The following is a 13,880-nucleotide window of genomic DNA, read 5'->3' as shown; positions in this document are numbered from 1 at the left end:
TGCTTTACTAATTCTACCTAAACCAAAGAGCAAAGAATAGAAAAGGGAAGGAAAACCATGCTTCTTAATTGTTTTGCTACTTGTTCTGAAGGATTTGTAACATAGCAAGGTGCACTTATGTCCTAATGAGATGGTCATGTCTTTTTTTTTTCTTTTTTTTTTCCCCCCTCTAGAAGACTCATTAAGCTTGTTTTGGTTTCTTTCGATGCCATTCTTAGTGAATATTTTATGCACCTCATGTTTTAAAACATTGTGTATGTGGAAGTACTAATAGTATTTAAGGAGAAATGTTGTGAAGGCACTTCATAACAGGTATTTGTAACCAGGTACTGATGTATTTGTATCTAGGCTGACAATGGAGGCAAAATTAATGCAAGACTCACTACAGCTTTGCCTCCAACTGTGCCAGATCTGCAGAAATCCGAGTCATGTGGTTGTTAGTCTCTAAGATTTGTTAACAACACTGATTAGAAGCTGGTGTTTTGCTGAGATAAAACTGGGTGCCATCTGCAAGGGAAGCAATATTTTTCTCCTTATAGACTGTGACGCCCTCCGCCTCTTGACAACCTCCTGATAGCTCCTGCAAGTGCTTCAGTGGATAAGCAGATGAGATATCTAATGCTGGCTCTAAGGAGAATAAGCCTAATGTGTAACTGTGCAAGAAAAGCTCACATGAAAATTTGTAGAAGGGTTTGATTGTGTCCTAACATTGGCCTGAAAGGGAGCTCAGAAGAATCCTGTTTATCTAATACTGGAAGATTACTTTTGTTCATTTTGTTAATGTGATGAATAATGATTAGTGTTTGCTAAGGATTATGATTTGCTGATATCACTTGAATTAAGCCAGACAGAATAGTATAAATTACTAGTGGTCAAATTTGGCTGCCATGCTAATATTTTTTTTCCAAATTAATGAACCATACAGTCTGGTATAATGAATGCTCCATGGATGCTACTTAAAAAAAAAAAAAAAGTATATGTTTATGTTGCCTTCTAGTAAAGAGCCAAATGATTTTAACCATGTTAAAAGATGAAATATTTTGGGCTGGGAATACTAGAAGCTCTGATATGAAAACATGCAACTCACTATTCATGTAATACTCCCTCTGAAAATTTCATCAAGAGGACACAGGAATATTTTTATTTTTCCTTGAAGCCACAATTTTGAACTTGATTTCAAGTGTGATTTTTTATTCTGTCAAATTTTAGATCTTTAGCCATTTTTTAAAGTGTCTTTGTTTATATATCAAAGTTGGAATACAAATAAATCTTTAAAGTGTAAAAAAATCTTAAAATTAAAAACTGCAAGAATTGTGTTCTATGTTGTAATTTTATAGTACTTTTTCATGGAAATAATTAAATACTTTATTGCTGACTATTTGTTTCTCCCTTACAAGAAGATTTTGACTGTCCGTGCCCCTGTACGTGTTCTGACAAACAACTTGGAATAAATACCTGACACTAGGAAACAACGTTAATGGTATTTGCCTTTGGTGAAAACCAGAGCAACTCTAACTTTAGTGTGAATTATGAATTTTGAGATGCAAAGTCTTAACTATTCATTTCCAGCAGTTTCTGGAGAACAGCTAACTTTTGTTCCACTGACAGCTTTAGGCTGTTCTACTTTGGAACTGCTGGTAGTTACATCCAAATTAAAGGTTGACAAACGCAATAGAAACCTCCATCATAAAACTATGTAAGAGTAGAAAAGTTAGTAAATACATGTGATAAAAATTACTCAAATGGACTTCAGAAGTCCTAAAAGTAATCAGAGGTCAAAGCCCCATTGGATGGGGCCCTGAGCAAGTGGACCCCACCCAGATGATATCCCCGGTTGGTGTAGCAGACCTCCCATCTTTTCTTCTCACCCATGTCCTGCAAAGGTTCTCAATAACAGCAAACTTACTTTCTAAGAAGTAATCCAGCTACTAAGTAAGAAAAGTCTGAGAAAACCACTTATCCGGCCCAACTTCCTTTCAGTCTATTTATATTCAGTGATATGATGTGCTTCCTGTGCTCACACAAATCTTGTTCTCTTCTAATGAACAGGACAGATCAGAGATCATATTTCTTTTTGCACTGAGAACATTAAGGAGAGAAAAATAAGCCAGGCAGAAAGCTGTTTTTCCCTTATGCCAGTTTTTAGTTGATTCAGATGTAAAGATGCTCAGCTATTTATAGTACATGTATATCTTTCTGAGATACAGCCAGCAGGTATGTTCTTGGATAATGTGTCTGTTGCCAAATAAATAATTAACTGATGCTTCTAAATTTAACCACATTCATAAGTGCACCAATAGTGTATAGAGTACCTTGCTGAAGGCAAAGTGAGTAAACTTGTTAACGATTGGATGTAATAGACATTAATTACAGCTACAGAAATAATAATATCATTAACTCCCCAGAAAGACTCTTTCAGTAGTTCTTGAATGTCTGAGTAAGTAGTAAGCCCTATGCTAAGTAAGCATTTTCTACTTGTACGCCCGTATGTTATGCTTCAATGTTACTGCCATTAAATGCTTAATGTCAGATCAGGCAGAGGTCCTCTGAGAGGATGACCTTTCAATGAAGCTGGGTAAAATTTAAATTATAGCACTTTAAACTTAAAGTAGTTATTAATTGGTACACTAACTTGTATCAATAAGTAGACAGAGACCTATTGCTTAGCTCTGATTAGCAGGCTGGGTCAGCTGTAAAGGTCAGTAATCAAGACCTTTAACACCATAAGGGTATGAAAGCACAGCTGGAAGGTATATGGTGTTTTATTCAGATCCCAACAGCTAGCATGTACCAGGGAGGCATACAGAAAGAACACATCGGTCCCAGAACTGCTGTGTAAAAAGATGGTTGCTCAAATATAAAGACTTGAAAGTAGTTTCCTTGCCTGCTTTAATGAATTTCCCCATCACCAAGAAAATCTGGAAAATATTTCTTTTTCAAGCCTGGTCCTGAATTAAGGTGTCTCTCTTTTCTGAAACCCTATAAAACAGATTGCCTGTCATTAACTTTATATGTAGGTAGGTAATAATTGGTTGGGTGAAAGGCTTTTTATTATTTTTTTCAGTGCCTGATGGGTTTTCTCTATTTTTATCTGCTTTTGCTGTCATGGAAAACCCCCTCCCTTCCCCCCTGGAGAAAAAAATACAGGAGCATTTTGCTGAGCTGGGGCCTTATATTCCCCCATCCCTCCCCCAGGAACTACAGATGCTTTGTTGTTTGAGTTAATTCAGAAATGGACAATTTTAATCATACAACAGTGTTATCCTAATACAAAGATATGAGCCGGATTAAGATGAAAGTCAGTCTGTAATCCGGTATTTATTATTTTCAGCAACCAATTCGGTAATGGCTTGCATTCGACCACACGGAGGTGTCTCTGCCCCCTGCCCTGGATCAGAACCCAGGGACTCGGCTCACTTTATCTTTGCTGTTTTTCTCTGTACAGTAAATCTGTAGCGCTCACAGTTTAATTCATAACAGTGGAAGAGAAACCCTGGTACTGAAGTAATAAAAACAGTATTTCATTGCAACCTTGGACTGGTCAAAACAGCACAAATCATTTCACCAAAAGGCTATTAAAATGTCTTTCAAATACCGCATTAACTTTAAGCCCTGGTTTTGACCTAGGCAGCCCCTCTTGTATAACTCAGCAAAATCAATAACCACCACCTAACATCTCCACTCATGCTATGTGAAATGTGCTGGATGATGTTACTTACCTGTCTTACTCTTGCACATTAGGTGCAATTTATAACCTATATATCTACACAAAGGGCTTCTCTGCCAGGAAAGTGAAAACTAGTGGGTTTCATGCCAGGCAATAGAAAATGACAATCTGTGAGGTAAATAAAAAATCTTAATATTGTTTTATCAGGTGGAAGATGAGAAATGAAGCAAGCAGAAGAAATTCAATATGTCAAATTACAGCAATTTTTGCATTTAATTATATCAAATTCTCCAGCTCTTCCCCAATGCATAGGAAACGAATCAGGACAAAACAACCTGGGTGCACTCTGTGTTCTTGCTGCTTAGAGGGGACTGGATCCAAACGTAGCAACAATCAAGCTTCATTTCACAATCTTGATTTCTTACAGGCCTTAGTGTTTTAATTTACCTAGCTTAAAAGCTGTTTTATGCACTATTTAAACTCAGCTTATGCAGTCCTAACATTTATTTATTTATTTATCTATCTATCTATTTATTTATTTATTTATCTTATTATCCAGCTTCCCAGCAATGGAATCCTTTTAAAACTACAAACTAGCCCAGGAGTGCCCCACATTTTCTTAACACAAGATAATCTATCTGTCCTGCAGACAGTAGCAGCTACCTCCCTCCAGCCACTCTGTGCTTTGGGAATTCTCCTCACCTGTTCATACCACAGTTAACATGACCTTATGAATGTACCAAACACACAAATCTGGTGCTTTCTGGAAGGCATCAGAGCAGAATAAATCTGGGTGCTGAAGGAAATCATCCATGCAAGTGATTAAAATGAAGGAGGTGGCTCAGCATGCCCAAAACATTTAGCTCCACAGTTTCTGCCATGACTATTTTTGTGTTCAGCTACAAGACAGTGAGAGATTTAAAAGATCAAATACTCTTCCTTCCTATCCTCAGAAGAAACTTATTTTTCACTTTTGTATTTCTCTAGAGACACATGAGTGAATTTTCATAGCAATTCTGAAGGGACTTGCTCATCTCTGTCCAGCTCAGCTGAGGGCTATCACAGCATTTATTACTCATTGGATAGCCTTTGCTAATTATAAAACTAACTAAAAAAAAAAAAAAAAAAAAAAAAAAAAAAAGAGAAAGAGAGAGAAATTAAGAGAAAATGGTCAGCAGTGGTTCCTCCCAGCCAAAGCTAAGGCACATTCCTATTGAGTGGTCTGAATCCAAGCAGGAGATAAAGACAATGTAACAGCAGTACTGTCAATATAACAGCTGCCATCAGAAATTAATTAAAACATGATAACAATATAAATTACAATTGCCTTTAGACTGTAACATGGGGCCAAGTGCATTCATTGTTGTTCGTACTGCTGAGCCAAGCAGCGTAGAGGTGTTTCTAGAGAGGAGGAGAAGGAATCACCTTGCCTTGCAGATGCCCTGCAGAGCCCTCCAGATGCTACTCCAGGTGAACACCTGGAGAGGCTCCTATTTCCTCCACAGACATACTTGGGGGTCAACTGAACCAGCTGCTGTATTTATATCTATAAAAGAGGTAAGGTAATTTTTGTCCTCTGTGGTCTTCTGTTTGCTAAGGTTAATAGGGTAGCAAATGCGTTTTATGAAGCATAAAGCTTGGCAGTAAGGACTAATCCAAAGGGCACATTCAGTGATTCTGTTTAAAAATAATAATAGTAATTATAAAATTTGTGTAGTTTGAATATGTATCAGAGAAAAAAAAAAAAAAAAGAGAAAAGGAGTATTTCTTTTACGTACAAAATCAATTACATTTTATAATTCAATTCCCTAGGACTCACACTGATAACAAAGTCAAACTGCCAAATACAAAAATGAAGGAAGAAATTTAAACCTGAAAAAGTTGTATTTTTTTTACTAAAATTGTTAAAATGCTCTCTGCGCTTTCTCTTCAACACACACCACTGACATCCTTAGCACTTGGATTCACAGAGTAAAACAGCTCTGGTGTTGACCCTAGTGACCTCAGAGGTTCAGAAAGAGTAATAGGGGCTGCTGGGTTAATGACTCACTAACCTGCTGCCTGAGGTGAGGCAGGGCATAACACGAAAAACCTTTTGGAACCTTTGGAACCTAACACGAAAACCTTTTTTTTATGTCAAAGATCTGCATCCAAATCAATGACCCTTACTCATATGCTAATCAAAAGCATATTTTAAATTGTTTTCTCCATCACACTTGCAAAGGACTGTGAAATCAGCAAGCAATAAAAATAAGCTGTAAATACACTGTGCCACATAGTTCTTGATATGTGCATTACACATGCACCTTTCCTCTTAACAAAAATATACTACAAACATAAAGGTCAACACAGGCTAGACAATTTGTCTTCATTTAAGTGCTGCTGATGATCTGATAGATATATAAAGCTCAAGAGTTTTGAAGTGAAGACAGTGGCGACCGCTCAACCAGAAAATCAAGTTGCAAGAGTGAAAAGTATGTTGAGCAAGACTGAAGAAATTATTAGCTTTGTTGCTTATTTCAGTGATTAAATGATGAGGTTGTCAATGAAATATTTATGCATGTGACTGCAGAAAGCTTAACACTTTATTTCCTTTGGGGAAATAAATAAATAAACAGAAAACAGGGAGAACAAGGATACCACTGAAAAATCTGCACTCTGAATTGTTGGGGTTCCATCCTCACCAAAAAGTCCCGAATACAAATAACAACCTTTCTTCTACAATATTTTAAGCATATGGAAAACAATAGGTAGGCATATCTTTGCACTAGGGTTCCATCAGAAAAATATAAAGAGAGATTGATAAGCTACAGTTATTGTAGTGATTATAAGAAGTCTGTTTTATCCCTACTAAACACTGTAGGTTTTATTCCTATTAACTATTGTAAGGTAAATCATCAATAAACATGGTCATCTGATGGATGTTTAGACAAAATAAGCTGGAACAATGGAAGGAGCAATAGCAACAAATGCCAGAGAAGTGACTGAATAATGTGAAAGAAGCTACCCCAGGAGCAGCAGGAGAAAGGGGTCATTCTTACTGTTTGAGTAAGGTCCCATCTTCTTACTCTATGAGTAAGATGCGTATTTTGCTTCATGTTCAAGATTTATTATTATTATTATTATTATTATTTTTTTTTTTTTTTTTCTGGCTATAGCGGGGACTAAGCACATGATTCATCCAGAAAAAACACCTACAGAAATTCTAGTGTCAGGACTGTTTGTCGTCCTGTCTCCGAAGACCACCTTTGCTCATCCAGTCTTCATCTTCAAGTATTTCATGTTATCAGCAAATAATACTCAGAAAACAGTGCCTTCTCTGCCAGCTCAGTAGTACTCAGTGCCTGACATAACTTCAGAGAAAGGCTTTTATTATTTTATTGATTGCAGGCAGAATTTTCCTGGATGAAGGATTTTCCTGAGTTTCTTGTAAGATCCAACCTGAATGATTCTATAGTTCTATGTTTCATTTGTCACATTGAATACAGGTTGCAACTTTTTCAAGTGTGCTCTGGTCTCGCCATTTTAAACCTGAGGCATAAAAAGAGCAGCAAGTCCTAGCAAACATGTAGTTGTCCCAGGCTTTCTCTACATCCTTTTCTCCATGCCAGGAATTCTGGCATGGCCACCACTAAACTAACAGAAAGACATTTCAGAAGACTGCATTAATAACTTTACTTTGCATTACATGATTTCTAAGCTAGATTTTACATACTGTTTTACATTAGCTGTCTCTTAATTTCACTGCAATCCATTGTAGGAAAAATAAATGATGCTTATATAAAAATAGTAATTCCATCACAAGATCCCAATGAATAAGAATAAAAATAATTTTTGTCAAAAAATTATTTTGTTCTCTGTGTCAGAAAATAGTGCACAGAAATGATAACAGTGAGGTGATGAGAGGTTTCATTCTTAGGGGTTCATGCAGATTATTTTTTGATTTAGTACCATATTGCTTGGCACATTTTGCATTTCATTTAAAATTCTCTTTTGTTTTAAACCAAAGTGCACATATGAAAAGACCATAACTCAACTAAAATCAGCTAGGGAAAGGTGTTTTATGATGGGATCAAAGGAAAATAATGCAAGTCACATATTTGCCTAGTAAGGCAGTATTAAGGGTGACTAAAGGTAAAGATTAATGATTGACCCAACATAGAATCTGTTAGATTTGGGAACCAAACCTTCCTAAAAGTTCTTTATCATGATGGTAGAGGTGCTTTTGTGGAAGAGGGATTCCAAGCCCAAGCTTTTTCTCCAGAGAAAGCAAAAAAAAATTTTGACCTTTGGCTAGCTCTTTGTTTGCACAACTGTTAGCTTGTTCTTTAAAAAATTGAGCTGAAATGACAAATGTTTGAAATATGAAGATGTATCTGATCCCATAAGGTATTTTTTAACCAAAAGAAAACCCAATCACTTTTTTATCGATATAAAATAATAGGGGTTTTAGATTTATTTATTTATTTATTTATTTATTAAATGGGGGAACACTTATTAATGTGCTCTAGTAATGACAGAGGATCTCTGTGATATATCATAAAAGTTGAAGAAAAAAGAATTTTACAATAGCATCCCTCCTTACAAACACACTGTATTTATCCAGTACATGACAGTGTCAAATTCACCCTGCTTGCAGAGGAGTGTTCAAGAGTTTTCCTGAACAAAGCTGAAGAATAGGAGCTTTCCCTATCAAGTTATTCCCATTTTCCAAAATTGTTCAATAGCCAAAAATAACCTATTGATACTAAAGCATAAAGAAAGTGCCACGAAACAAAGTTTTTCAAGGTAATTTAACATTTTGCATTAACAGTTTTCACATACACATAGCTCCGAGGAGAGCCTGCCCAGAAGGACAGTCTGTGTGTTGGTGCTCACCACAGCACCTTTGGCTTCAGCTTTGTGTTAGACTCAGATGTGCTGTGGAGGAAGAAGGACTGGAAATAGCCTGCAAGTGCTGAACACCCACACAGACAGCCTATGTACCCCACAGCCATGGAAGTTTATGTTTGAAGAGGACATTCAAGGAACAACGCATGAGCAGTTCCACTTGCACACCTCACACCTTGGCATTGATCCCCTAAAGCCTTTTCTCTTTTTATGGGACTCCATGGTTCCCTTTGTTCCCATGTTTATCTCACTCATTAATCTCTCATCACTGACAGTCACCTTCCATCATACTGCCCTATGCAAATGACAATGCATATTCATCCCACGAAGAGTTGATAACATCCCTGGAGAAGCTTTCGGTATGGTTACTCACAGTATCCTTCTGGACAAAATGTCAAGCATACAGATAGATAAATACATAGTATGATGCATGAACAATTGGCTAATGGGTCTTGCTCAATGTGTTATAGTAAATAGGGTTACACCAGACTGGCAGCCAGTCATTATTTGGGTTCTCCACGGCACCATTTTAGGGCCAGTTCTCTTTGTTGTTTTCATAAATGACTTGGATGTAGGACTAGAGTTGCACTAAGTCTACAGATGATACTAAATTGGGAGGAGCTGTTGACTGTTGGGGGTAGAGAGGTCTTGCAGAGAGATCTTGACAAATTAGAGAGCTGGGCAATGACCAACAGTATGAAGTTTAACAGGAGCAAGTGCCAGATTGTGCACCTGGGAGGGGGGAGCCCTGGATGTTTGTACAGACTGAGGGATGAGAGACTGGAGAACAGCCCCGTTCTCCAGTCTCTGACTGGAAAAGAGATCTGGGGGCTTTGGTCAATGGCAAGTTGAATATGAGCCAGCAGTGTGCCCTGGCAGCCAAAAGGGCCAACTGTACCCTGGGGTGCATCAAGCACAGCATTACTAGTCAGTCAAGGGAAGAGATTATCCTGCTTTACTCTGTGCTGGCATGGCCTTACCTTGAGTACTGTGTGCAGTTCTAGGCACCACAGTATAAAGAGTACATAGAACTATCAGAGAGTGTCCAAAGGAGGGCTACAACGATGATGGAGGGTCTAGAGGGGAAGATATAAGAGGAGTGGCTGAGGTCCCTTGGTTTGCTCAGCCCAGAGCAGAGCAGGCTGAGAGGAGGCCTCATGGTGGCCTGCAGCTCCCTCACGAGGGGAGTGGAGGGGCAGGCGCTGAGCTCTGCTCTCTGGGGACAGCGACAGGACCCGAGGGAACGGCATGGAGCTGGGACAGGGGAGGGTCAGGCTGGGGGTTAGGGAAAGGGTCTGCACCCAGAGGGTGGTCAGGCACTGGGACAGGCTGCCCAGGGCAGTGGGCACAGCACCGAGCTGCTGGAGTTCAAGGAGCATTTGGACAGCGCTCTCAGTCACGGGGTCTGATTTTTGGGTGTTTCTGTGTGGAGCCAGGAGTTGGACTCGATGATCCTTGTGGGTCCCTTCCAACTCAGGATATTCCACAATTCTATGTGGCTAAAGGGAAAAGTCTGAGTTTTACAGTGAGAAATAGAGAATATTTCAGCTAATGAATCAGGCTAACGTGTGGCAGCTGAGACCAGAGGCTTCTGTGCAATATCCTGCAATCCCAAACTGTTGAACCAGTGGTTCTGGCCTGAGAGAGTCCAAAGTCCATGCTTTAAATTCATTTAACAATTTCACTCATTTAACAATTTCATTGAGTGCTAAGGAAATGGTTAGACTTTGTCTTTCACATGAGTGATTGGTCCTGCAGAAATGTAGTCATGGATGATTTAAGATATATGAAACAATTGAAAACTTCTGAACAATTGGGCAGACAGTGCATGAATGTAAGCATCACCCCAGCCCTGGACCAGCAGGCAATGCCACTGATGCAAACAGGCTCAGAATGAATGCTGCATGGCAGACAAGTTACTCTCACTTGGAAAGGCTACTGCACTTTAATGTTGTCCTGTGTGCTGAATAAGTCTTACTAATTACATTTTAATCCTAATTAAGCCTTCATGCTCTGTGCTCCTTTTGACCCCTGTTGCCCTTCAAAGGTCAAGACTACCAAATACATGGCACATTAAGAAAACTACACAGAATATCAACTAATGAAAAATTCACTAGGGTCTTATCCTTTCTAACTATACTGTTTAAAACGATCTGGGATTCATGATGAAATCAGGGCCAATTTTATTGCTTCATTTCCAAGTCTTCACCTGCTTATATAGCTGCAAATACAAAATTCCATCTGATAATTAGTGATGAGAGAAATCAAAGGATATGCACTTTAATGTGACCAAAGCTAGGTGAGAAATTTAATATAAAGGTGACCCCAAAAGATTGCAGCTTAAGCTATTCAGTGGTAGACAGAAAGTGTGGAGCATTCTTTAAAAAAAAGGTAATTCTCCTGGATGAATCTCTAAATGGGGTTATGATTAAACTGGACATTTGGGAATAAGCTGGAAACTGTCAAATACCTTGTTCAGATTTATGATTGTAAAGCCAAGTACTGCTGAGCACAGCAGCAGTCCCCTGGCAAATCTGTGCTATATTTCAAGCCTAACGTAGACACACAGGGAAATGTGATACATTTTGAACTTCAGGCTGAAAACTGATTTACTCAGATATGCATACACTGCTCTCCTACTTTACTATGTGGGGGATTTTACTTGTTCCTACTGGTACAGGTTAGAGTATTGTTACCACATAGTCCTGTCATATAGGGTGTTTCTTGCTCAGATGGTTCTTTTATTTATTTATTTATTTATTTATTTATTTTTGACCTTCCCCAGGCGATAGGACCAAAGGCTACTAGTGAAATTTAAAGTTTAATTTTACACTTTGGGGAGCTGCACCCTTCCACATGTCATCTCCAGTGGGCACTGGAGCAGTAAATGTTCACTTACTGACTTGTGAGTTGCATTGATGTTAACTATTAGGAATCACTGCAAAAATAATCAATATAATTTTTTTGCAAATTTTCCTGAAAAGCAAAAGTCACACATCCTTGGGCACAGACACAGGTTGGAGGGTGAGACAGAAAAGTGGGGCTTTATAAATGCTGCGTGGGTTTCTGCTGGTAAGCAACGTGTCCTAGCAGGTCAAGTGAGCTACTCCTTTTCACTAACTGCATGAAGCTGCAAGGTAAATCCAGGCTGTTTTTCTAGAGGTGCTGGGTCTTTATGCACTAATTCAGTTTAGGAATGAAAATATTTTGCTGACTTTTTAAAATTAATTTATCATTAATTTTAAATTATTTAATTTAATTTAATTTAAAATTTTAATTTAAAATTAATTTAAAATTAATTTATCATTAATAAAAATGATGGAAATAAAAGCATAGACCCATAGCACTAGTAACATTGCACTCAGCTGCATCGTGAAAAGTAATGATGCCCACAAATTGTCAAATGAACAACTTCAGTCAGAAACAAATGTAACTGATGTATTTTTGAGCCTTCCAGGGTTTTGATTTCAGATCTATTAAAAAAAACTAACTTGCTTGCCAAGGTACCTGATAGCTCTTATTTCCAACTGATATTTTCAGACTTTAATCACACCTCTGCTGATACTTCTGGAGAATTACTTTTTTAAAAATAGGTATATAATTTAGAAATACATATCCAGAGGTCCACAGAGGAAGCTGACTATCTTTCTTCCATGCTTTTTTATTGAACTATTTGTATCATGAAAACATTTTTCCTTCATATCTTGAACACTGAGATATAAGTTGAGGAATTAACTTTTTTTTTTTCCCAGTCTGCCTTCAGCCCAAGACACAACTTCTGTATTAAAGTACAACTACACACTGAAAATCTGCAATAACTTACAGCAGGCATTCTAAGTAATACAGCATACCACCACCTCGTTGGTAATATGAACTAAATAGCTCTCATTTTGGTCTGCCCTACTGCCTATTATGTTTATGTTAACAGATGTGTTAAAAACAGCACTATCCTATATAACAGTCATAACCTGTAAGACAACAAGGGTTGAAAATGTTAAAGAAGAAAAATCCACTATTGCTAGTTCAGTTTTTAGAAACAGGAATCACACGTTAGAGAAAGAGCAAGTCATTATAATGTTAGCCATCAGGTTATAAAATAGACTTGAAAAAAATAACCCCATGACTATGCGTCCCATCATCAGAGTATCCACTGAAATTGCTCCTTTTCAAAGTTTATATTGGGAGCTCTATATATTATTAAGAGATGAATAAATGAGCTGCAGTTTTTCAGTTTTTAAAAGTTTATTGTTATAATAATAATAATTATTATTATCTTTAATCCCTCATGTCACGTGGCACATTAGCCAGAATGGTGAACATGAAACTGAGGGTCATTTTCCATTGCAGCAATGATTTTTTGCACTTTCTCAGATGAAAGAGTGAGCTAAACTTACCAAGGGAAAACTGAAGAACGGATGCAGTAGTTGTGTTAAGGCCAGTGGTGGTCTACAGGAAGAAAAGCAAACAGCAGAGAGATTGTGTTAGGTCAGCAAAACAATACATTCATCACTTGTTTTCCTTTGAAAGCATGGAAGCTCTCTGGATACCTAGACTTTCAGTGCATGAAACTATTAATTTCCTTCCCTTTCAGGTTGAATGATTATGGACATTGCTGATATTTCATTTTGATTATTGATATCTCATCATATGTCAAAACTGGCTTTTTTTTTTTTTTTCTTTTTTCCATTGCACTGTATTAATGTCTACAAAATGAGCACATTTATGTGGAATGCTGGCACTTTACCAGCCTTTTAGGAGACCTAAAAGATGAACCTTGTGGGTTATTATCAGCTGAGTAGAAACCTGTGTATACGGAATAGTTTTCACTTGCCTTTCCCAGCACAGAACAAGAACCAAAAATGATCATAAATAAATAATGAAAATAACATTAAGTAAACCTAAAATAATAAAATGAAATGTTAAGAGTGGGATAACAGAATCTGTCTTCAGCAGTAAAGCAAACAAAATCTTGATGATACAGCATAATATATACAAAGCAATTTTATAGTAGCATCCACACACTGCTGATATGCAACCAAGACCTACAGGCAGGCAGAAAACACTGAGCAGTTCACTCTGTATTCAGCACACTGCCCTTCCATGTTGCTTTTCTTTTTCTCTCTTTCAATACCTTCATATTTTAGTTCATATTAGAACTGAAAATGTTATAAGATGAAGAGCACTAGAATTTTGTGAAGGAAATAATATCACCTGTATTATTTCAAAAAGATTTTCAATTCATTTTGAAAGTTGGACTTAACAACAGTGTTACATAACAGCAAGTCAGAGGATCACCCCAAAAAGAGGAGACTCAAAGTTTGGT

General features: G+C 37.6%; 1 protein-coding gene across 2 annotated transcripts in view; it reads right to left on the bottom strand.

Moving 5' to 3' along the window:
- Window positions 1-13,880, bottom strand: part of RELN (reelin) — a 288,077-nt gene that overhangs the window by 134,037 nt on the left and 140,160 nt on the right. For both annotated transcript variants that reach the window (XM_084506953.1, XM_084506952.1), the window contains exon 8: window positions 12,952-13,003. In XM_084506953.1, coding sequence (XP_084363079.1) covers window positions 12,952-13,003 — 52 coding nt within the window. The remainder of the gene's footprint in view (window positions 1-12,951; window positions 13,004-13,880) is intronic.

The sequence above is a fragment of the Aythya ferina genome (assembly GCF_964211825.1).
Source record: "Aythya ferina genome assembly, chromosome: 1".
Taxonomy (NCBI): Eukaryota; Metazoa; Chordata; class Aves; order Anseriformes; family Anatidae; genus Aythya; species Aythya ferina.
Note: the sequence above shows the minus strand (reverse complement) of the source record. Positions and strands in the feature narration are given on the sequence as shown.